Genomic DNA, 26,481 nt, shown 5'->3' with positions numbered 1-26,481 from the left:
AATAGACATTTTTCCCGACACCGTAATCTACACTTTATGTCATCAAGATACAATTTTTAAGATTTTGTACTATAATAGGTAGTACAAATAAGATATAATTGTGTTATTAGACATAGACAGTTATTTGTATTGTCATTATTATTGCGTAAGAACATTGTGACGAGACATAGAGGTATAGAACCTTAGTTTAAGGTAATAGAGAAAAAAACTGAGATAATATTGTCACTTAGATTACAATAGTAGGTATGTTTACGTATAAACTGCTCACATATTTTAGTTGGTTAAAAAAGTTAATTGATAGATTTTGTTTATATGAGTGTTAATTGAAGATTACAGTTTGTAGTCATTAATGTGTGCTGAGGTCAAACACCATCCAGTGTAGCTCTCAGATGGGTCACCACCCGAGTACTTAACCCAAATTATCACGTGTTTCTCAACCAACCGTAACCCCCACATCCCATCATAAAATTCTAAAAGCCATAGTTTCCAATTTATAGTTACTTAACTTCCAGAGGTATACTAACTTTTTCATTCTACGTCTCTTTCATCGCACAAAATTTTAGTTACTCTCAAATTATTATTTACACAAAGAGAAAATATTCTTAGGTTAAATTATTTATAGTTATATATCTTTGATTGAAAAATCAATTATATTAGGATAACCAATTTAATTGTATCATGCATAAACATCAACATTTTATGTTTCCTTTTCTGTGTTACGACACCAATTTTAATGGCTGTCAATTTGCACCATTTTTTTAAAGTGCGTTTGTAATTTGCACCAAAATAAAGATATGCAATTTGTACCATCCTCAGGTAGTAAGAAATAGGAATTATAATTTGCACCAAAATTAAAATCGATTATTTTTTCGATAGTATTTCGATAGTACAAACTTATAAGTTTTTATATCCTAATATAAATTTGGCTTAGTTTTTATTTATAATATAGCCGAGCTTATACACATATTGATGTAAGTACTAAGTTTATATAAAATTGTATAATTATGAATATAAAAAAAAGTTGGCCAATTAAAAAAATTATATGTTATTAAATCGTATTATTATTATTATTATTATTAAAATTATTATTGTCATTCGTATCAGTCTAGTCTCGACGTCTACGAAGATACCGAGGAAAAATCGAATATTCGATAATTGAACAAATAAATAATCATTTTGGTGCAATTTACAAATTCTATTTTCGACTACCTGAGGGTGGTGCAAATTACATACCCTTATTTTGGTACAAATTACAACCACTATTTTTGGCTACCAGCAGTGGTGCAGATTATATATCTTTAATTTGGTGCAAATTACAAACTCCCATTTTAATAAGTATCTCTAAGTTAACCAAAGATTATTCATACTATAATTAACGTAAACATTATCTATTACCTATAAACTTAAGTACCGTTAAACAATTATTTATTATTAAATATTATTTTTAGAAACAAATTAAAATAAAGAATTAAATTTATCTGCTTTAATTGATTTATAGGAATTATATCAACTAGGATCAGTTTTCAAGATCATCGACACGGAAGAAAAGTCAATCATACTTACATAATTTATATTGTTGAGAATTACGACAAGAATGATGGTGAACGAAACAAATGAAAATAAATATAACTATTTTAGTTAAAATTTAAGGATTTTAACTAAGAAGATAAGTGATCTCAGTTTTTGAACACTTACCATAAACTATTTAAAATAGTTGAGAAAAGATTCATTTGTAAAAACCCGGCATGAACTAATTAACTTAATCATACATATACAGGTGAGTTAAAATAATTGATTAATTTACTATATAATATATGATATTATTTTTACCACTCGTAAAAATCATTCAATAAATTATTTTGTCCATGTCCATGTTATGTACTATATTCTTTATATTTCATAATGTATATGTCGTAAACTCATAACCACTTCGTAAAATCAATCTTTATATGAAAAGATGACCACTTCGTGAAATGAAAACACGTTTTTTACACTTTGGGATTTTCAAAAAGTGAACGACCATTTTTTGTACTGAAATACAACATTTAACAACTTAATCTACCCTTATAAATCTAACTTAAATAATTATATATAGTAATAAAGTTTATTTATATCATATTTATTTATTAACCGTATTGTAAAATTTTTTTTTATTTATTAGAGCAGAAAATTGAATTGTGACAACGACTGTTACCTATACATTTTAGACTACCTTTAAAACAAACACATCTTTTGGTTTTACGAGCAGTTTTACACGAACAACTTAAAAATCCCTGACCTCTAGATACAATTTTAACAGTTTTGACAAGGTTAATTATTTTTGTTTGTTAACTTATTCAGCAAAATACAATTCATTTTCCTGCTCTAATAAATAAAAAATGTTTACATACAGTTAATAAATTAATATGATATAAATAAACTTAATTATTATAGTTAAATTTATAAAGGTAGAATAAGTTGTCAAATGTTATATTTCATTACACAAAGTGGTAGTTCACTTTGTGAAAAAAATTACACGATGAATTTGAGTGACCATTTCGTGAAATATTTTTGAATTTCACAAAATGTAAAAAACGTGTTTCCATTTCACTAAATAGTTATATTTTCATGTAAGGATTAATTTCACGAAGTGGCTACGACATATATACTATTTTCTATTATAATAATAATCTATTACCTAGGTTTAAATTTGAATTGAATTTTCAGATGATACGATCATTTTGATTAGGGTTATCCCTCTACCTTAAGTAGTTTAGATATACTCACCTACATCATAGAAAAAACTATTCAAAAAATAATTTACCAGAACTTAATATACAGAGTGATCCATTTAAGTGGGTATACACTAATTATCTCAACAAGTTTTAACTTTTTTTGATTTTTTTTTTTAAACTTCTAAATTTATGTTTTTCTAAATCTGTATAATATATAATTGTTATTACCCTTATATTTATTAGTGAAACCACTATCAACTTTTGATTTTCCAATGATACATATAATAAAAATATCACGAATTAATAAAACCATTTTTATAATGAACTTTATAAAATTTTAAGATTTTAATGTTTTTCGAGATAATTAGTATACTTACTGAAATGGATCAGCCTGTATACTAGAAAATAATATAAAAGTAGACAGGATATTCTTTCAAATGTAACAGGCTTGAAAATACTGTTCATTTAATTAAATACCTTGGAGTGATGTTTGATAAAAACACGAAGTAGACTTCACATAATTTATTATATTGATCATGAATTCATGAAGAATTTACGATACAGAAGTTTTTTATGAACTAAATTTTTTAAAAGACATCAACAATTCTACGTCTTGGAAACAGTCTATTATTAATAATAAATTATGCTATTGTGATTTGGAGAAATGCATCCAAGACTACATTAGATCATATTATTAAAATAATAAACTCCTTATTGAGATTTATACTGTATAAACCTTATGATTTTCATGTATACAATCTTAACAACCCTTTTAATATTAGAAACCTCAACAGTGTATCTATGGGCTGTTGTTAGCTATATTTTTAATTTTTAATAAAAATATTGTTCTCCATAACATAAATATCAAACATAACCTAAACACTTTATAATATTTATATATTCCATTATATATTTCAGTAATCCATACGGAATTCAGTTTAAAAATGTTTGTTTATATCGGTATTCGTTTATATATTAAGCTTAATATTAATTTAGTAATTTGTGTTTGTACACAAATATAAAAAGTATCTATTAAAACATATTTTAAAAAGCTCAATTTAATTCATATACAATTATTAGAAACCTCAACAGTGTATCTATGGGCTGTTGTTAGCTATATTTTTAATTTTGAATAAAAATATTGTTCTCCATAACATAAATATCAATCATAACCTAAACACTTTATAATATTTATATATTCCAGTAATCCATACGGAATTTAGTTTAAAAATGTTTATTTATATCGGTATTCGTTTATATATTAAGCTTAATATTAATTTAGTAATTTGTGTTTGTACACAAATATGAAAAGTATCTATTAAAATTATTATTATTATTATTATTATTATTATTAAATTATTATTTATTATACTTGTACAAACATTATGAATATTGCTCATTATTATGATTATTTTAAAATAAAATGTCGTTTTGTGTATAATATAATCCCCAACAAAACCTAACGGTGATAAAAAGGCAAGCTCCGTACTCCTTCCCAAAAAAGTCAACATATCAAAGTAGTGAAATCTACATTGTGGCCAAGTCTGCTATTTTTTAATTCGTAACCTCACCGAACTCCTACACATAAAACAGCAACACTCCTCTTTTATTTGTATTGTTTACATTTTTGGACAATTTCTAAATGAGGCATTTACTAGACTTGGCCGCAATTTAGATACCTAGATACCACTACTATGATTCGCTGTATTTCTTGAGAAGAAATCTAAGCCACATCATTCGATAATGATGTTTTATGCCTTCATTCAAAAACTGGCCAACAATAAAAATAAAAGAGGAGTGTGGCTCTTTAATGTAGGAGTGCAGTGAGGTTATGAGTTAAGAAATAGCAGACTTGGCCACAATGTAGATTTCACTACTTTGATAGGTCGACTTTTTTGGGAGGGAGTTTGGAACTCGCCTTTTTTTCACCGTTAGGTTTTTGTTGGGGATATCATTTATTTTTGCGGGCTTCAGCGTCGTGGACAACGTGTTATTATTTTTATTTTTTTATACGTCGTAGATTTTCTCTTGTAAGACCGTTTGGGTTTCTGTTGAGGAGCTAAGAGATTGTACATTTGAGCATTGATCATTTTTCTGTCACATGTTCGATGTTAACTCATCATAGGTGACTCACCACAAGCCACACCAACACGATGCGTCGCGATTACGATACAGTCGTGAATATTTCAGTAACTTCTTCTTTGTATTATACAAAATAATGATAATTCAGTGATAATAATTCCATTCAATTTATAAGAGTCCATATGCAATTTTTTATCAATGTTTTCTTATGACGTTATCACGTAAAATTATCGTCCTTAAACGGCTTAAACCAACGAATATTATTACAATATTCTGTATTTGAATAATTATATTATATTTTGTATTAGAATAAAATAAATTTACGAAAACATTGTTGTGTTTTTTAAATATATATAAGTCAACTACAAACAATTTTGTATTACCATATTGTATTTATGTTTGAAAAGAAACGTTTATGCGTGCTAAGCGCGCCACTTCATATGTTTAGAAATACACTCTCTCTAAAGCCACATAAGTTTTAAAAAAATTTCAATTTTTAGATTTCTTCATTTAGTTACACTTTAAAATCTACCTTTGTGCTAAATTTCACTTTTTACCTATATGGGAAGTGTCTTATAATTTTGATGAGTGAGTGAGTGAGTCAATAACAATATTGCATATTTTGAAATTCTTCCATTTTTGAATGGCACAATATTAATGGCTCATTTTTTTACAACATCCTAAGCTACTCGAAATTAATCTGTGTTTTAAATTTAAAAAGTTTATGTGTTAAAAAAACTGGGTGGATTGATTCGTGTAAAAATACACTGGCATTGCTGGGACTTGGCCTGGAACACTAAAGTGCGCTCAAATATTATACTAACATAAGCTGTGTTCACACATTAAACATTTTTCTTTAATCCAATTATTTTGCTTTCGTAAAATATTTGATAAAACGCAATTTATGTTCAAGACCATTCAAAAACTCGCATGTAATAAGGACGACACGAACTTATTGGTTTCTTGTTGGCCTCGCATGTAATAATAAGGACGGCACGAACTTATTGGTTTCTTGTCGGTCGAACATATAAGCATTTGAATGAATGACAATAGTGACATTGTAACACTTCAGATTTGTACGATTTGCTTTCGCATACATAAAATAATGCATACGAGAAAAAGCAAACTAAATATTGTAATAATGTGAAATCGGCTTATCAATTTTTAAACTTTAATACCTTTACTAGTAATATGTTAAATATTTAACGTTAATTTTAAGATGAAAATTTACGAATAATTATATCGTATTAATAACAGTTATAAACAAGATTAAATTGTCATTGACAAGTTTTTAGGATATTTTTGCACTTTTTTTAGGTCATTTTTCATATTTTTTTAGGGAATTTTTATGTGTTTTTAGGTCATCAATATTTTAACTTTAATAATAATCAATATTAATAATCTCAGCATATGGCATGAGCTTTATAAAAATTATTGATTATTTACAATTCATATTTTGGTTTGATGAACTTTTTTTGATGAGTGGAGTGAGGAGAGAGGACAGAATAAGAAATGAGTATACAAGAGGTAGTATAGGAGTGGCTTCAAAAGTTGACAAATTGCGTGCAAGAATAGGTTGAGATGGCTAGGACATGTTTTAAGAAGAGAAAAAACTGAAGCAGTTTCAGTGACAAAGATCATGAATGGAGATGGAAAAAGAGGAAGAGGAAGATTAAAAAATAGATGGTTTGAAATTATAGAGTGTGATATGAGAATGACTGGTATTTGTGAGAAAGATGCTAAGAATCGTAGAAAGCGCAAATTGAGGACCCGGGTTGTCGACCCAAAATAGTTGGGAGAGAATGCGAAGGAAACAAGAAGAATATTTTAGTTTGGTGAACTTTAAATAATAAACAGGTTTGTAATGTACAACCGCGGGACAATATTCTTGAATCAACATACAATACTTATATATATATATATATATATACATATATAAGTATATAGGTTAGGCTAGTATATATTTGACGAATTCTTTGAAAATGTAAATAGTATCAGTAATCATCGTATGGATTTCATAATACAGATACCCCTGGGCTCTGGGCCTATAGATGAACAGTAAAAAACTTTATTCGATGTACCATACACTATAGCATAGTGCCATAGTATATTATAACAATGGTTTGAATAAGATTAATATCGTTATAGGAATCTTATTGTAATCAAGCCTTGCCCTGGTTGGTGGATAGTGCTATGAATGTTCAACAAAATTGGGAATTTTCGTTTAATCGTAATTTCTTGAGGAAAACGTTTGATGCGCAATTCTAACCGTTATTTTTAAGTAAACCTTAACATAGAATTTGGTATAATACGTATATAAATTGCATGATGATGTACCGAGTTGCGTTGTAGAGTTTGAACATGAAAATGAAAACGGACATCTGTATGGTTGCCATCGTAGCCGTAGGTAACAAATGTACATGAATTGTATAAAAGACAGTGTTATTGTTGTTTCAGTCTTCAGCTGCTGTTTTTTAAGCATGTAAAACACACTATAGCAGATGACTGTTTGACGAAAATATGAAGATTAAAGATTTCGCAGTTTACCTTTGATACAACTCAACGACCTTGGACATTTTGTTTTTATCTTTCCTTTTTGACTTTAATGATTTATTGAAATCGGTTGAATACGATATTGTAAAACTAGTAGGTACAAAAGTTTTTTATATATAATATAATATATCTTATCGATTATTTATTTTAAATTTTTATGACGTGCATAAATTAACCAAACAAAAAAAGAGTTCACATACTCATTATTTTTCATTGAGTTTTGAATTATTGGCTCAGAAGTAAGTTTCAGAATCCCTTCACGCTTATTCCGAAACTTTGCTCCATCTGCATTCCTGTTACAAGCCACAAAATACACACGTAACTACCAAATTTACCACATGATGTGGCTTACCTCATTTTGTAACCCTGTCGAGTAATAATTGTTTTTTTTTTCATTTCGTCACTGTAAAATTATGACTAAATAAAAGCTTAAATTTTACCAATCATTATTGTTGTTATATTACTATTTCAGCACTTTTTTTTCTGTATTATTGAATTGCACCTATATGGAGCATACGTCCATTAACAAAATTAAATAAATAAATAATTTTTGTATTATTATTAACAGATATAAAAAAAAAGTATCCTCATTAACAGAATCTTGCATAAAACTGCAAATAACTCTAGGAGTCTCGAGTTTTTAACCGTTAACAAAAATATTTTAACTTCAACAGTAATAATTTATTACTAATAAATTAACAGAACATTACTAGTTAAAATGAATTTAAACATAAATAGCATTTTTTTCTTAGAGATCTAACCTTAGGTGCCCCAGTTCCTATATATACATAGAATATAACATATAGCCATGTATGTTATAGCTCATATAGCTTAGCTAGTGCCTAGTACACTATTGGTGTCACACATCAAAGGATTGAAAAAAGAAACTTTTATAAGTAATTTTCCAGCCTTATAAGGGTACCTACTCATAAACTTTTTAATAGTTCTTGGAAAATATTTATAACTTCATCTTCGACTTTTTATTGTTTTTCCAAAACTTGTTACCTGTTATAAACAAATATTAGAATCATGGGAAAATAAATAAACAATTATTCAAATTAAACTTTCCCATAAAGTTAACCATATAGTTAAGAATGAACCAAATATTGTGAAACAACATGAACTAAATGAACATTTGTGCATATATACGACCACTATGCATCGAATAATACAATTTTATTTATATCATTTCTGGAACATCAAGCATCTAAAATACGATATTATCGTTGATACTCAATACTTGCACAAAGACCCGAGTGATATTTCTCTCATTCAAAATATATTTTACAAAGATTCATAATAAATCAACAGTGAATATGTAATAACACAGGTAAATAGCGTAAACTGGTATAAACTTTGATACCCAAAATTCGTCGTATTTCATTATAACTAAAGACGGACTAATCTATCTAAATATTATTTCTCACTGCAAATTGTAGGTCTACTTTATTTTTGCCTGTTAAGCCTAATAAATCTATATCCAAATCTAATAGAAACTTTAAGTATTTTACCCTTTTACCTATGTATGGAGTTGCGCGTCAGTCACAAATAGTGAAGTAAACTTTTAAGTATCACTCCATCGGGTCATAAAAGTAAAATAAATTTACTGAAAAATCTAGCAATGGTTCCTAGATTAGATTTTTTTAGGTACTCCGAATTTAAAAAATATGTTTTACATGGTTTATAAACTTCCATCATCTCAATAAATAAAAAAAAATTAATTTTAATATTTAATAATAAATTAGAATATATCTTCATCTTAATAAAAAATTTTCTTTAATCAATTTTTCAATATTCGAAGTAAAATTTGTAATGTCGGTTTACAAAAAAATTGTTAACCTGCGACTAACATGGAAATAATCAGTGCTTTAAGTAAGCACACTCACAATAAAATTCATACATTTTATGAGTGAACTAAGCTAATATTATATTAATTTATTGTATTTGGCAGAATTTCATATGTGGGTAGGTTGGCTTTCACTGATGTTGTTTTTAGTCGTATAAGTAAATTATAAATTTATAATAAGTAAAAAGATCAATAAGTAATATGCATGTTATGTATTGTGTAAACAATAAGTTATTTTATATTTCAATAAGTATCCTACTTAAAAACTTTCACATAGTTTTAAAATAATTTTGACAAAATGTTTTACAACGAGGTGTTTTATTTATTATATTTTTAATTTACTCCTGTTAATTGATATAATTGTTTGAAGTATAAAATTGTTGGTGCCATAACATGATATAAATGGTTATCACTCCACACAACAATAAAATTTGAAGTCATTATTTTTTCAGCTATTTAACTTAATTTCACCACTAGATGGATATGAACATTTCAATAAAATTGTTTGCTTTTTCGTTCCGAATCTGGCTGTCCGTACATTAACGTAGATAATGGTTTTATTTTCAAAACTACAAATTAGGTATTAATTAAAAGATTAATTTTTACCATATTTGGGAAATGACATTGCATGCGTCACATGTTTTTTTATGTAAGTACGCGATCTAAGACAAATGAACATAGCCGGATAGTTTGGATGTGAGTGAGACTGAACATAAAAAAATAATAATAATAAAATAATCAATACAAATTAAAACATAATATAAAAAAAAAAAAATGAATAGTTATACCTACCTTTTTTGCTTCCAATTTTCTTCACATCCATTTGTCCCTATTCGGTAGGTACGACATCTACTAATAACAACTATAATAACAACTCAACGACAAATAATAGAGTATTCAAAATTGCTAAAAGATGATATAAGTTTATTAGACTTTTGGTCCACTTTTGATACTATGGTATTGTACAAATATAACTGCAAAATTTAAGATTTAGATATTCTATCAAGTTTGTCATATATAGTATGCTCAACTATAAACACAAAATATACTTATACATATTTTCCATCCGTTTATTGTCTGAACATTAATTCAATTTTTACCAAAATACTACTCATAAATTAGGTGTTATAAATTATAATTGATTATAGTCATTTCGGATTTTTAAGAAACAGAAAAACAACAATTTCAGCTCATATATTTTTATTTAAAGTAATCAAAAAACTAGTATGAATTGAATCAGCTATGGTTCTGTTATACTGTATAGGATAAGTACTTTCTAAAATTAAATTTCAAAATATTAATATCAGGAAAAAAGGTTATTGACAGTAATATCGAATAATACTTCAAAACAATATATATTCATTAATCATAAAAGATAAATATTTTATAACATTTTATCAAAGTTGGTTATAAAATATTGTATTTTATCTAAATTGTTTACACTTCTAAAAATTAATAGCAAATGGTCAGTCAACAAACTAAACGAATTATGATTTTAGTAAATGTCGGTTGATGCGAGGATATTTGATATGATAGAAATATTTGTTTGTAGAGGAATGGGGAAATCTATTTCAGAGTTCAATGGGTAAAATAAGGAGGACAGTTAACTCACTGTGGTAGAGACGAAAAGGAATTAATTCATCGTAAATGAAAATAATATAAGCTGCTGTAAGTAGTAAAATTATATATATGTTACGGTCGATGACGAAAATGATGATGTTTACATTATTAAATCCTAGTCAATGTCGAAAATGACCTTGTAAAATACAAATTTACGTAAATGATGTAAGTATTATTTAACTATTAACGTCAATCCCCAACTCCTGTTGGACATTGTTGTAAATTGTATAATTACCGTGATTATCTAACAAATTATCAAAGGTAGATGATTAATTATTTAATCGATTTTTTTTCTATATCGTATTTGAGCTATTTTAGTATCGTTTGGTTTGACATGCTTGATTCGCAGTTCAATAGTTTACCTATTCAAAATTTCGCAGTTCGCCAATACACGTTTCATTTAGTTTTTAAATATTTACTTTTTATTTACGTAAAATATTAAGTATGGATGTAGATATTGAAAATGTCATAACAGCATGCCTTTCGAAAATAAATAATTAATAACTAACAATAACCAATAACTAATATTATATTATATAATTAATATTTAAAAAATATATACATAATAAATAATTGTAAAATAAAATTATGTGTATTTTCAGTCATTTACAACAATAAACAATTATCTTGGAAACCGATGTCATTGACCGGTAGTTTACAAAAGTAACCTAGCGACTTGGCTTATTACGTTAATGCCCGGTTAATGACGTAGGTAAATGTTCAATTTTCGTCATTGACCGTAACATATTATATATGATGTAAGGTTTTAAGTAGTATAGTCAGTAAAAAATATAATTATACTTAAGTATTTACTAACTTATAAAAAATTTCATATCCAACATTGTAATATGTCAAAAACTATCAAATCATATTGTTTAAAATAAATATATATACGGTGTGTTCAAATTTATAGGTAACATCAAATACTTCGAATAATTTGATTAGGAGTTTTTATACTGCATACAGGTCTTATGATAAATTAAAAATTATAAATATAAATATAAAATATATAATTATAATTTATAATTTTTAATTATTTTTTATCGGCGCATGCGCAGTAATATAAAAATTTCTTGAATTGGAACCACTATTTTGGATACCGGATTTAGATTGCTTTATTTTTTTTGAACAACTTTGATCATTACAGTGTGCTGATATCTTCAAAATTGCCATTTTTATGACTGTCGAAAGTTTTAAATTAGTTAATTCGTAAATATCGCATTTTTCAACGTTCTGTCTTAATTATTACACATTAGATATCATAATAATTATTTTATTAAAACTACAAGATGTATTTGTTATTACTATTATCAAAATGTATTATTAAAAAAATATCATTACAATTCATTCAATGAACTGTTCAAAGCTATTGTCATTATTTTCAATACATGCTTCCTTTCGTTGCAGTAGTTCTCTCTGTGTAGCTGTTACTATTTGATCTTCGGTGAGTTCACTACACGCAATGATCATTCTGTTTTTCAAATCTTCAAGATCAATTGGTGGATTAGCATAAACTACTGTTTTTAAATATCTCCATAAAAAATAATCTAATGGTGCAGTTATATCAGGTGATCTAGGAAGCCATTGTACTGGATCATGTGTCCCCATCCATTTATGACCAAAAGTTTGGTTAAGGTATTCTCGGACAATTATTGCATTATGGGCGGGTGCCCCATCTTGTTGGAAAAATAAATACATGTGTATATCTAAGTTGAATTCATCCAAGAATGTTGGTAGTGTTCGACAAAAAGTCTAGTTACCTCCTACCTGTCAGAGTACCGTCATAAAACTATAAAAGTAAGGACCTAATATTCTACCTCATAAAAGCCCACACCAGACATTCGTTCCCTGCACATACTGAAAGTTTGAATCATTTGTCCAATAAAGATTATGATCTGACCAACAGCATTGAAAAATGCCACATTTACGAATTAACTAATTTAAAACTCTCGACCGTCATAAAAATGGCAATTTTGAAGATATCAGCACACTGTAAAGATCTAAGTTGTTCAGAAAAAATAAATCAATCTAAATCCGGTATCCAAAATAGTGGTATCCAAAATATGAAATTAATCAAAAGTGTGCTTAAACATGATTTAGTAAAATTGTTTAAATGAACCACAAAATTAATCAATATTTATGCAACCCGAAATCGATTTATTATTTAACAAAACAAAAAATTTAAATGTTGTACTAAGCTACTGTGTTGAAATTATAATTATGATTATACCAAGTCTAGCACAAAATCGATTCAGTTTTGGTTTATTTATATCCTATAGCATTTCTTTAAAGTAGCAATTGTTTCAAATGATGAACAGACAATTTTCCATAAGTTTTAATACTCAGTTAGTGTTATTCAAAAAAATCTAATCCAGTAGGAATGCGCTAAATAATATTATATTAATGCCTAGTGATAATATATTAATATTTATACGCAGAAAAACATCAAAGCTTTAATACGGAATGAAGAATTGTCTAATTGCTCACATTTTTTATATTAAAACTATAATTATGATTTTGGTTTTAGTCTTTTATCGTTGTGTTAGTTTTTATTATAGAATATAAAATGATTTACTTTACTATCTTTCTATCATTCAATGTTAATAAAAAAATACAAAAAATGCCCTTTCAGAACATTCATTAAATTTATGGTACATTGTTTGTTTTTTTTTTATTTAATTTTTAGGGTTTCTCAATAGACAATTATTATCCATTATCATTGTCAAGTGACAATTTTATCTAAGTGACCATAAACATACGTTATCGAGTCAATGCCCTCAAATAGAGAATATGATGTAAATGTGAAAATAGATTATTATCAAATATTTTCGACAGGTAGCAAAAATAAATTTAATTCAGAAAAAACGAGTATTAATGCTGAGTAGCTACCCCCTCACGATTTCACAGTCAACTGTACATTTCCGCTCATATGCTTATTGTAACTACTATTAAAATTGTATATATTCTAATAAATGTTAAAAAAATCTCAACAAAATATAATAATCACAAAAAAAATTTACTATTCAAAAGGGTTTTTATATTGTGATTAATAATAATTAAAAGTTTAATGTATTTGCAAATATAAAATCAATCCTAAATAATATTTTTTAATTAGCTATTATTTTATATTTTTTTTCACAGTTGAATTTATAACCTAACTTATTTATATAAGTACCCACAAATCAACATTTGACTTTAAAAAATTACATATAATAACTGTTTAAAGTGAAAATAGGTTATATAAAAGTACTATAACCGTAGATAGAGATACATATTTTACATTAACACAACATTTTCTCCAATACTAATACTAATACTAATACTAATACAATACTAATACTCGTTTGGATCAATAAAGCAGTATACTTTTATAAATTTGTAATAACTATAGCTTAGCCTATGAACATACTGTGTACACGCGAATTATTAAGATATTCCATTAAATATCAAAAATTGAATAATACTGAAAAAATTATTTTTCAAAACTTTAACACGATGCACAATATTTTATAGCTTCTCCTTTAAATGTAACACGTATTGACGTATAATAGCGTATTCATTGAATACTTGAAATTATATATAAGTTAATATTTATTTGTAACTTCTTGAGTTGCATCACCATTTTTAAATTATCACTTTATGTGTAAACATTATAATAATATAATTTATGTATTGCTTTGTGTCTGCATGTCTAAGTTTCAATAGTTTCACATCACGTAATGTAATAATGTATCTTAATATTATAAGTACGTGTTAGTTGCATACTAAAAGCTAACCATAGCCGCTTCGTAAGTTTTTACAAATTATTTTTGAGCTAGTTTTATTTTTAGTAGGTACCTACGTAATAGAAAATCTAAACGTGTTTCACTCCTAAAACAGGTCACTGGTCTTGTGATTGTTTGCAGACAGCTATGGTCGATAACACATGACGTTTAGATTATAATTTTAAATACTTATAAACGCATTTATTATTGGTTAAAGAAAGGCGGACTGTAGACGTATTGCGACTCTGGTAAACAAATAAATCATGCGTGTTAAATTAACAACTTTCAAAATTGATAAATCAAAAATCTACTTTCGTTGTTAAGAATGCATCATTTGTTTGACGAAAAAACGTTATAGGAAAACATGAATTATTTATAATCAATAATGTAACATCAATTGTAAATATCTATTTTATCAAACCCAATATATTCTGAAAATTACACGATCGTAAACGACTACAAAAACCCACAAGTAAAAAATGGCTAAAAATACCTATAGAATATCATGGCAGGAAAATATCTCTTACCACTCGATCAATGATGCCCTATTTATAATTTTGGCGTCGGTGGTACGTTTCATTGATTTTCATTGTTTCAGCATAATACACAGCGACCATGTCACTGCAGAATAACCTGTACGACAACGGCGGTGGTGGCGGGGGTGGCGGTGGCGGCAAGAGTGGTCAGCTGAATTTGACTGCGGAAAATGCGTGGAACAACGACTTTATTATGCCTAAACGGGATCCTCTGTACATAGTCGTGCCCATGACCATCATGTACTCGGTGATATTCGTGACAGGCGTCATAGGCAACTCGATCACTTGCATGGTGATCGCCAAACACAAATACATGCACACGGCCACTAATTACTATTTGTTTAGTTTGGCCGTGTCCGATCTCATATTGCTAGTGTCCGGGTTACCGCAGGAAATGTGGTCCATTTGGTCCAGGTGAGTGATTACGGTACAAACATTTGTAAAAATTAAAATTAAAAAATCTTCTGAGTTAGACTTAAATAAAATCTAATATGAATTTTATGACATTATTAGATTTCCGTATTAGGTTTTGTATTATTTTATCAACGAAAATCTATTAAAAACGATATTGTATGATGTGATCAATCGTTTTGATGTTAGAACTGTTTCAGTCAACTATTTAGCCTGCAGGTTTCCAACTTAACAGTCTGAACTGTAAATCGGTATTAAAAATAACAAACTACTGAGTCGTAAATAGGCAAGGGTATTAAGTAACATTCTGCAGTTTTTGGCGAAAAAAGAATATATATATATGTGTGTGATATATAAAATGCAAGATGTGGGTAGGTATGGATGGTGATGTCCAGAGTGCGATCTGATCTAATTATTTTGGCAAAAGTATAACCAAATCATAACCACGTCTGCAATCATAAGTTTTATAGACAGAATCGATTATCGATTATTATACCTAATATAGTACAATCGTAAAATTATATTATATTCGTAGTTTTAGTTTTTTACAACAACGATTTTACAGAAAGTGGTATGGCACAGTATTCGCAGATTTTGTCGATTCTTCTAGATATGAAATATATACATCTTTTGTTACGATGGATTTATTGAAAATTGAAAAAAGTATACATCGATTGTGTCATAAAAGTATTATAACAAAAATATACACTTTAATATGTTTAGGTATTTTAATTAAATATACAAAATTTGTTAGTGTTAAAAATAAATCTAACTAAATTGTAAAACAAATACAAGAGTAAAAGTTCTTATTTGTCTTAGTTAAAATAAATGATTGGAAATTAATGTTGAAAAAATCAATCTAAATCTTAAGTACATCTTGAAGTAAATACGTTTATGGTTCATTAGTAAATTGTTTTATTTTTGTTAGTGGAAACTTACTGACTTCACAAATTATCGTTTATTTTTCAACTTGTACACTTAAGTAAATTATAACATTTTTACTCTTTAGTACTTCCAATATTATTCGACGCAATTGATATATTTACCTAACCTTTTTGAATAGCATATTATTTTTATTTTTATCTCTGATTTCTGGCGCAATTGACATGTACTTTGGTGAGGATACCGCATTTTTATTATATATACATTATTAAATACTTCTGATCTTTTTTCTGGACGTAGTTGAAACATTAAATAAGAGTGATATTTTGAGAGGATATCCTGTAATGCGTTGAAAATAGCATATGTATTATTATTGTGTCATGTTTCTGACGGTGACTACCTACGCTACGTTATAATAATATTATTATAGTCCGTGTTGGTGATGAATTATAATATCGAATTCTATAGCCAACCAGGCATAGACGCATAGTTAACTTTGGATAAAACGCAATGTTATTACAAATCTGCTATCACTCAGATGGAAATATGAAAATTATCAGTTTTCAGGTGCGTCGTGATTCTTCGAACGTAAAAGATTTGATTCGTGTATGCTGCATACCATATGTATTATGTATGATATATTAACCACCATCTTTGTATTATAAGCTGAGTACTATATTGAAGCCTGAAATTCGTTATCTAAGAATTGTTTATCTTTACAACATTTATATGGATTCAAAATTCTTTGTGCATACCTACAGACTAAGGTTAGGTATATTAAACGCCATATTATATTCTACATATTATTTATCTCTTTGATAACAAACTGTTAACTAAAATGTTGACACAAAGACGGCGATCTAGTAATTATATCTGTATCTGCAGTGATATATTAAAATGTATTATACTATAATATTTTTATACGATTCGTCGAAAGCTATAATAGACCATTTGTGCAGAGAGGCTTCATACATTGTAACACAACTACAGGGTGATTGATTTATCATAAAACACTCATTATTTCAAAAAGTATTGACTTTTTCCAAAATATTTTTTTACATGGTTTCAAGTTGTTAAAAAACCAACGTTTTTATTAAAAATTATATTTTTAAATATTTTTTATCCTTATCATTTTTTAAGGTTTTACTTTTTTGAATGAGACAAGATAGAGTTTTAATTTCATATTCCAAAGCAGAATATTTTTCTAAGTATTTTGATACATAGAAATCGAATTTGGGGCTAGTAGTTTATGAGTTATAAGTATTTAAAGTTTAGACAAGCAGAGTAGTGGACAAACATTTTGCGGGATAACTCCGTGCCACTCCACTCCGCCAATCAAAACTTTAAATAAATACTTATAACTCATAAACTACTAGCCCCAAATTCGATTTCTATGTATCAAAATACTTAGAAAAATATTCTGCTAAATTACTAAATGCTATTCATACTAAATTAAAACTCGATGTTGTCATTCAAAAAAGTAAAAAACATAAATAATTATAAGGATAAAAAATATTTAAAAATATAATTTTTTGATAAAAACTTTGGTTTTTTAACAACTTGAAACCATGTAAAAAAATATTTTGAAAAAAGTCAATACTTTTTGAAATAATGAGTGTTGTTTGATAAATCAATCACCCCGTATAGTGACACAATTTCAAAAGCTTGCCCTTCAATCGTAATATCATATTATTCCTTATTTACATTATATTGTATTTAAGATGAAACGATCGAGATGGTTCACATGCTTGGTACCTAATGGTACCTACACTAAAATACTAAGAAGGTATACACTACAACAGGTACTTGGAAATCCCAGTAGTATTGATTAAGTGATAATCAAATTAAATATTTATTACATAAAGTCATTTAAAACTAACCTAAAGTGTCTATGCGTTCAATGCCGTCACTGAAGGAACTATAATTTAATTGATAGGAGACAATAATTAATTGAGGGCTCAGATTTTATAGCATATTTTGCTAATATTGTAGCCAAGATGCAGATAAAAATAGTTTATACTGAATTATACATTTGTTTTGTGCACCAGGGACTTCAAATATAAAATTATATTTTCAATTTTTTTTTTTTTTTTTATACATATTTAAAAAATGTTAGGCTTTTAGTTTTATAACATGTGGTATGAAAAATAAAAAATAAATAGTAATTTTATATATAATTATATTTTATTTGAATTCACGGGAAAAATATTAAATACTCACACTTTTGTTCATATTAAAATCTGTTTTTAAGTAGTCTGACGAATTCGCCTATCGAATAGTAAACAATTATGACTCCTTATCGATTTTACGGCTCGTATTTTTGCTATTATTCATGTCTTTAAGGCATATTATAACGTTTATTTTAATATTTTTTAGGACATATCACAGTACATATTTCAGTTATATTTAGTGATATAAAATCTGATCTCTGCTTATTGCTCTCTGTTTCTTCTCAATTTGATATTATTGTTAAAAATCAGGTAATCTTTTGTACATTTATCTCCGAAAGAGAAATTACAATTGCATAAATAACAAATTACAAATTTTACTGACGCCCGGCTCGATAGAATTTTGTTGCCCTAAGCGGAATATAATTCAAGGACTTGGAATTTCACTCTTATTGTCAATAGAAATTACGTGTAATCATTAAATTATTATAGATGAGTATAGTTTAGTCTTTAACATAATACCATAAACTGATAGACATTTTAAACTGCCAATACATCTGTAGTATATTTTATATTGCTATCCATTTTACATTCAAAGAATAAATGCAATTTATCTGCAAATGATGATGTAAAATTTCAGTAATTTATTATTCGACAAACTTCTAAAAAGACATTTTTGAAATTTAAGAATTTAATCTAATTTTTAACGAAGCTTACTTTTTCACCTGAGCTGAAAAAAAATTAAATATTAAAAATATACTGTACAAATTATTGTATTGATTTAAATATTTTGTTTTTTAAAACAATTAACTAGTATATTCAGGAACAATGATAATATTTGATATTTGGGTGGTAGTATACCATTCACGGTATTGCTATTTTATGACAACAGAATTAATGTAAATAAAAACAAATAATACCATTGTTCCCAACATAATTTATACCTATTCATAAGCTACATTATTATCTGACAAAAATAAGCTATTTTGAAATAATATTTAGCCAGTAACTGGTGAGTAACTGAAACAAAAATATTCTGCTCGAAATATAAACACGAATCTGTATAATCTTCAAATGTCAGTCTACATGGTAAACCTGCAATGATTCGTATTCAATAAACGTGTTGACGATAATTTACAGATATCCATACGTATTTGGAGAGATATTTTGTCAACTCCGAGGGTTGTTTTCCGAAATGTCTGCCAACGCTACCGTACTTACTATAACCGCGTTCACGGCCGAGCGGTACGTGGCTATTTGCCACCCATTCATGGCGCAGAGCATGTCGAAACTTTCAAGAGCCGTAAAACTCATCATAATCATATGGCTAGTCGCAGGGTTGTTTGCTGTACCCCAGGTGAGTTCCATTATTTTCAAATATAATATCAGAAGATAACACTTAATGCCAAATAATGAGAACGGGAGCAGCACGATATTGTCAAGAGACGACAATATTATGGTCATGATTATACTTGTCATCGTGAAATATAATGCAATAGACGGACGTAAGTTGTGCACCTGTGCTCAACTAACAGAGGTATAATTGTAAATTGCGCCTCAATAAATGTTGGGTATAAATTATTGTATCCAATAGAGGTCATTGTCCAATTTTTATGTATGTAGCGAATAATTATGACCAGATGTGATTTGAAATATCTAATATTATTTTTATAATTGCGTTTAGCATTATTTAGGGAAATGGATCGTCGGAAAGTACCGCTTATATAGTAATTTACAAGAAATAATAATCAATATATACAAATATACCATCGATGGCAATAATCCGGAATTACGAAATTAAGACTATAGCTTAAAAAAGAGTTACGAACTACGGTTGTACTAGTGTGCGTCTATAGTGTATCACTCCAAAGCAAATATACCAAAAATCCACAAAGATTCTGTTCATATCGTACAATTAAAAAAGATTTTTTTCAATATAAAACAATTTTCTTTCATGCTTCCATATTATTATATGTTGCTAGCATTTGTCAGTCATAGGTAATAATTTTAGAAAAATTTATAGTTAAGCCAATATATTGGTGATTCTGAGTTCTAAGTCGAGTCAACGTACGGTCACGTATAAAGTTGTTATCCGCTGGTCATTTTTTAAGCCGTTTAATTAATGATTTAGATCGACAGTTAAAAATTAACCGAAGCACTGCAGTTAAGAATGTTAAGATTGATCGAAGCGCTGTATACTAATTGAGTCCCTGACTCCCTGTACCCGAACGGGAAAAAAAATAATAAACTAATAGAGTCCCGGGTACAAACGAGACATATACTAATTGAGTCCTAGGATTATTTTGAGTAAAATATAAAATCAACCATCCACAGTACAGACATAGCGGAAATTATGCCACACAGCCGTGCCGCACGTCAAAATTCGTTCTAGATGGATATACCTATACATATAATATACGTATAATTTTTGTTTATATTTAAATTATTTAATGCTATGTTTTATTCAGCTCATCCAAGCATTTACCAATTTATAAACATTTTGTTGAATGTACAATACTAAACATATATAAAAATTGGAAGTGTTCATATAATGTATACCTACAAGAAATTATCTAAAAATAAATCAGTAATCAAATGCAGGTGTTACAATCGAGACAACAATACCTAACTAGATTTGAATACATACAATGCTTATCTCATAAATTTTTACCAACATAAAAAATGTTATTTTATAGTTTATATTTATTTAATTTATACAATTTACTTGTAAATCATTTTAACCATACCTGTAGAATTTTTCATCACAGACAGTCCTAAATCTGTAAAAATGGAAAGGAAATTTTTTTTTTAATTTGACAGAACTTAGTAGTATTAAAACAGGACTCAATTAGTATTATTTATACATAAAATTCTACTGGACTCAATTGATATATAACCTAACCCTAAAATAACCCAGCGCTCAATTTATCAAAAGTTTATACTGGGACTCAGTTTGTATGCAGCCGAACGAAAGGATAAACTGCAACGTTTGTAGAATTTATAAAACGCAAATTAAAATTTTTCTGGTCAAAATATATTATTTTTTTTAGTGGACAAGACATATTTCATTATAATACTACCTATGTTATTTTGTAAAAATAACTTTCTCTAAATAAGGTTGACAGTATCTCCTAAAGTTTTAGTATTATTACAAAATCCACTATTGTTGTATATGGTATTTAATTTTCTCAGATAATCTTTGTATACCTACCCCTATTGTTATAAGCCTACAACGTTTTGGGAAAATCCCTTTAGGTTGATAATTAATTGTCGTTGGTATCTAATCGGTGGATCATTTCAACATACAGCTGGTTGTTTATTTGTTTACTTTGTAATTTTATTCCACATAAATACAAAATTAATTGTACAATTTAATTTAAATTATCATTATCATGTAAAAACAAGCCAATGGTCACGTTACCGAGGCATTTCCCTTAATAAAAAAAAAAAAAAAACGAATTAATTATTTTGGTTGAATGTTGTTGATAGTTCTATCGTTTGTCTAATATAATATTACGATTATAAATTAGAGCTAATTTAACGGTAAATTTATATTACTTCATAGTATTGTAAAGGTGCTTAACTTGTAAATTTGTATGATTTATTATGACAGATTTGTGTGTTGTAAAAAATAATACAACGTAAAATAAAAATGTTTTTTGCTATATTAAAAACGAGTATGAACCACTGCAGTATTGTAAGCAAAAATAAAGTCTAAAATAATATTATGCTGTATATTTGGAGCTCCTATTTATTTTTTCCACTGATAAGTATTATGCTCTTAACGAGTTATATGATGAATTTATATATATTTTTATCTACTTCAAAGTTCATACAAAGTTCATTATATTTTTTAATTCAGCTAAGTATTTATATTTTAATTACGTAGAGAATAACATTTTTCTTAATCCAGAATGAAAAATATTGGTTAGTAATTTTAAAATACTTATTGTTATTTTAAACAAATAAATCCACCTACCAAAAATTATATTTAACTGTCAAAAACATTTATTTTAGAGCAATTTAATAAAATTAATCAAACCCACATTCTTATGTAGTTGCTTGTAATTCATGGCTCGTGACAAACATTTTACATTTATACGACACATAATTTAAGCTACCTAGTCGATGTACATAATAATATTTTAAGAATTTCATATACAAATTACATATTTTAATTACATTTTGTAATCACTGTGTTCAGTGAAAATTATCAGTACAATTTAAAGTAATTTATTCATTTCACAGTTATTTCGAAAAAATTTTTAACGATATCTTATTTTTAGTAAACACAGAAATATTTTATCTTAATATATATAACAGCATATTTTTTCATTTTTAATTATAAACACTATATTAAACATGTTAAGATCAAAACAAAGCATTATTTTATTTATTATATTGGTAAGACATGTAGGTTACTTAATTTTTTAAAATTTGTAAATTATGAATATATTATAAGAATACATCAAAATAAAATTTAATTTACGGCGGCTTAATCACCCATTCATTCATTTATTTATTTTTTTTTTATGTACACAATAAATATTTCATTTTCGTCATCAATATGGATATACTGATTCAAAAATATGTAATAAGAAATTATGTAAAACCTCATAATGTATCAAATATGTTACGTTAAAAAATCTATTCATTATACCTAGTAAATTTAACTTCGCATAATATATAATAAAAAATTACTTTTTAAAAGCCCTACAATTTAATTAAAATATATTTTAGCTTGATACAAAACACATTATAGATATTTATTGATATGAGAATTTGGGAATACAAAATTCATTTTCTACCCTATATTGATAAAAGTACAAGCATAATTATTCTCATAAGATTTGAATTGAAACACATGACTTTTAGGGGTTTTGGTGAAAAAATTTATCACGATAATTTCAAAAAATATATTGCACTGTAAAATATTTACAAAATTTACCTACCTAATAAATCCTGTATATTATGTTTTAAATATTTAAACTGATTAATATTTTTTTTTTTATTTATTATATTTTAAAATAAACAATATATTACATGTTATTACAAGTTTATTAATATAATTAAGAATTTATACATTAAATATGGTGTGATCAGAAGATACGTGATGCGTATGTTAATTTATTAAAAATTGGGAATTGGATTTTGTTTATAAGGCATGTTAGAGTAGCTAGGAGGGGGTTTAGGACTAATTTTAACTCGTTAAGGAAATTAGTGACGATTTACAGAGGTTGATCGGGTGGTGGAATGTTCGCTGTGGCTTCGGCTTATAAGGGCTTTTATTTTGGATTTGAGCTTAGCGCGTCATGTCCTCTTGTGTGAGATGCAGGTGGTACATCATGTGTTTGAATGTGCTGATGAACTCTTTCTGTCGTTCTGGTTTTGGATTTAATGTGGCTTAATATTTTTTTAAAGGTTTGACATCCTTTATAATTGGCAGTGTGGTTTCCCCCACAGCTTGCACATTTTGCTGGTTTCTCCAGTTTTTTTGTGTAATTTTCGGTGTAGTGTTCAGCTCCAAATTTCACGCATCGTGGTTTGTGGAAACAGTAGTTGTGTGTGTGTCCATACTTTTAGCAGTGCTTGCATTGGGGAGGGCCAAGTTGTTTCTGTGTGTATTCAAATTTTACAATTGAGTTTAATATTTTAGTGATTCTGAATATTTCACGGTGTTGCGAACTAGACTGATGTTAAATAGTAGAAGTGGCAATTTGTTCGCACGGTATTTGTAATGCTGATTACTTCATGAGGTCACTTAGACAGTTTTCGATATCTGTGGTAGGAGTCGTATGGTGGAGGTGTCGTAGTACGACACGGAATGGTTGAGAGGATCCGGGGAGATAAGAGTGGTATCGTGATCGGCGTCTATTAGATATGACTTAATTATAGCCATGAAGTTGACCCGTGTGTTTGGTCGTATGACTAACCTAGATCTGATCGCTTTACATGTGTACCTCTTTGGGCCCACAAATCACAATGCGAATTAGGTCTTTGTTTAATGTACTAAAATCGGTTACGCGTTTGTTAGGACGATATTCGGAAGTTTAATATTACTTTGTTTTGGTGAGGTTTCGCCAGATTGTGTAACGAATTGAACTTCATTTGTTACAAAGACGTTGTCTTATTCATCCGTTACCTAGGCTTGGAAACGATTTAGTTAGGTTAGACGAAAAATTTACTTTTTTTTATCCTCATGATTTGATTAGTTAGTAGAAGTCGACGATAGAGCTCTCTCTTTGATGAATTTTCTATCGTTTTATTTTTTTGAATTTTGCTCCTGTTTACAATGACAATTGGTGAGACAGTATACTCCATTTGAGCGTTTTTCATGACTCGATTAGGAATAACTGGTTTGATACGATAAGCATTTGCATTACGGAACTCACGTGATATTATCGTTTTAGCTGTCCGAGCCCGGGCTGATTTTTTAACTTTAATTGGGATTCAAATTTTATAGATTGGCGCTCAGTCTCAGAAAATATTTTTAACATTGAGATTTTCTGACCGTAAATCCTAGATGGTTTATTTACTAAACCGGTGTTCTGAAAATCTGACACATGTTTACTCCTTTATGTGTTTATTCTATGCATTACAGACAACGATTAAGTAATACAATATTAAAAATAATAAATACAAAATTGGTATTATGTATGCTGTATCCAAAATTTTTTTTTTATTGATATCAAGAACCCGGCATAGGTGCCTATTAGTTATTCAACATTTTACATCTTACATGAAAGCTTTTACGATTTTTTATCAAAACCTATTATTCAAAATTTTTTTTTCAATCAACGTTTACGATTTCAGTAGTGACACTTTTATTACTAGGAATAATATTGAAAATACAATAGTACAAATACAATCATATCACCTGCATTAATTTATGTAAAATAATTTACCTCATAGGAAACATTTGCCTCAAATCGATTTTAAGAGTTTTAATTTTTTTGTCAGAATTAATTTAGTCATAAGTGATTAACTTACGAGTTGTCGACGATTTGACATCTATTTGAGACTTGCAAATAAAGATTTTATTTTCTTATTCATTAAAATACAGTTGATTTCTTGAAAATATGCGTAATGTAATAAATATTTTATAATGGCCGAATTCTACTGATAAAACCATTATGAAACCATAAACTTAAGTTAAAAATCTTTTTTTATTTAACTCGACAGTGGTCAAATTCAAAATCGTGTGATAGGAAAAAATAACAAGTCCGTTTATTACCACTAAAATCCGTCGAAACGTCAAATCCTCAGGCGTTGCAGTTCACCGTCTCGTCGTGGAACGGTTCGTCAGAACTGATGCAGTGCAATATCCGGAGCATACCACTGATGGACACAGACATCGAACTGTCAACCGTGTCGTTCACGCTGTCCACGCTGCTGTTTTTCTTGCTGCCAATGACACTGATAACCGTACTATACGCACTCATTGGACTCCGCCTTCGTCGCTCCGACAAGCTGAAACGCACCATCACGGTACGATCGACCCACGGTGAGAAAAAAATTTCATCACCTGAGTACAGGGCCAACTCGTCGCCAAAAGTCCTCAAAATGCTGGGTACGTACATGAGCGTTTCTATTATATTACGTTCTAACCTAACCGTTGCATAAATATTAAATATATATATATATAGGTATTATGTACCTATAATTTATCTTACATTATACAAAGGTATGTATCCATATCAGGTATCTTTATTTTTATTTTTGTTACACTTCGTCATTTGTCTCTAACAAATATTTTTGGATTTTAATATTGTCATAGACTATACTTGTAATGATCTAAGGATTATAGTTTACTATGTCTTATAGCGATAATGATGTAATTACGAATATCTTTAATGAGTACTGACATGCATACTAAACTAATACACGTTTAACAATCATTAAGAG

General features: G+C 27.9%; 1 protein-coding gene across 5 annotated transcripts in view; it reads left to right on the top strand.

The window, feature by feature from the left end:
- Positions 1 to 26,481, top strand: part of LOC107167445 (pyrokinin-1 receptor-like) — a 66,438-nt gene that overhangs the window by 25,542 nt on the left and 14,415 nt on the right. For all 5 annotated transcript variants that reach the window (XM_015516483.2, XM_015516484.2, XM_089223112.1 and 2 more), the window contains 4 exons: positions 1,499 to 1,777; positions 15,178 to 15,529; positions 19,717 to 19,933; positions 25,843 to 26,146. In XM_015516483.2, coding sequence (XP_015371969.2) covers positions 15,195 to 15,529; positions 19,717 to 19,933; positions 25,843 to 26,146 — 856 coding nt within the window. In that variant the 5' untranslated portion in view covers positions 1,499 to 1,777; positions 15,178 to 15,194. The remainder of the gene's footprint in view (positions 1 to 1,498; positions 1,778 to 15,177; positions 15,530 to 19,716; positions 19,934 to 25,842; positions 26,147 to 26,481) is intronic.

Source organism: Diuraphis noxia, unplaced genomic scaffold (assembly GCF_037042655.1).
Source record: "Diuraphis noxia isolate RWA-SAM2 unplaced genomic scaffold, SU_Dnox_SAM2 contig0003, whole genome shotgun sequence".
NCBI classification, from domain to species: Eukaryota; Metazoa; Arthropoda; class Insecta; order Hemiptera; family Aphididae; genus Diuraphis; species Diuraphis noxia.
The sequence above is the reverse complement of the archived record's forward strand: the minus strand, read 5'-3'. Positions and strand labels throughout refer to the sequence as shown.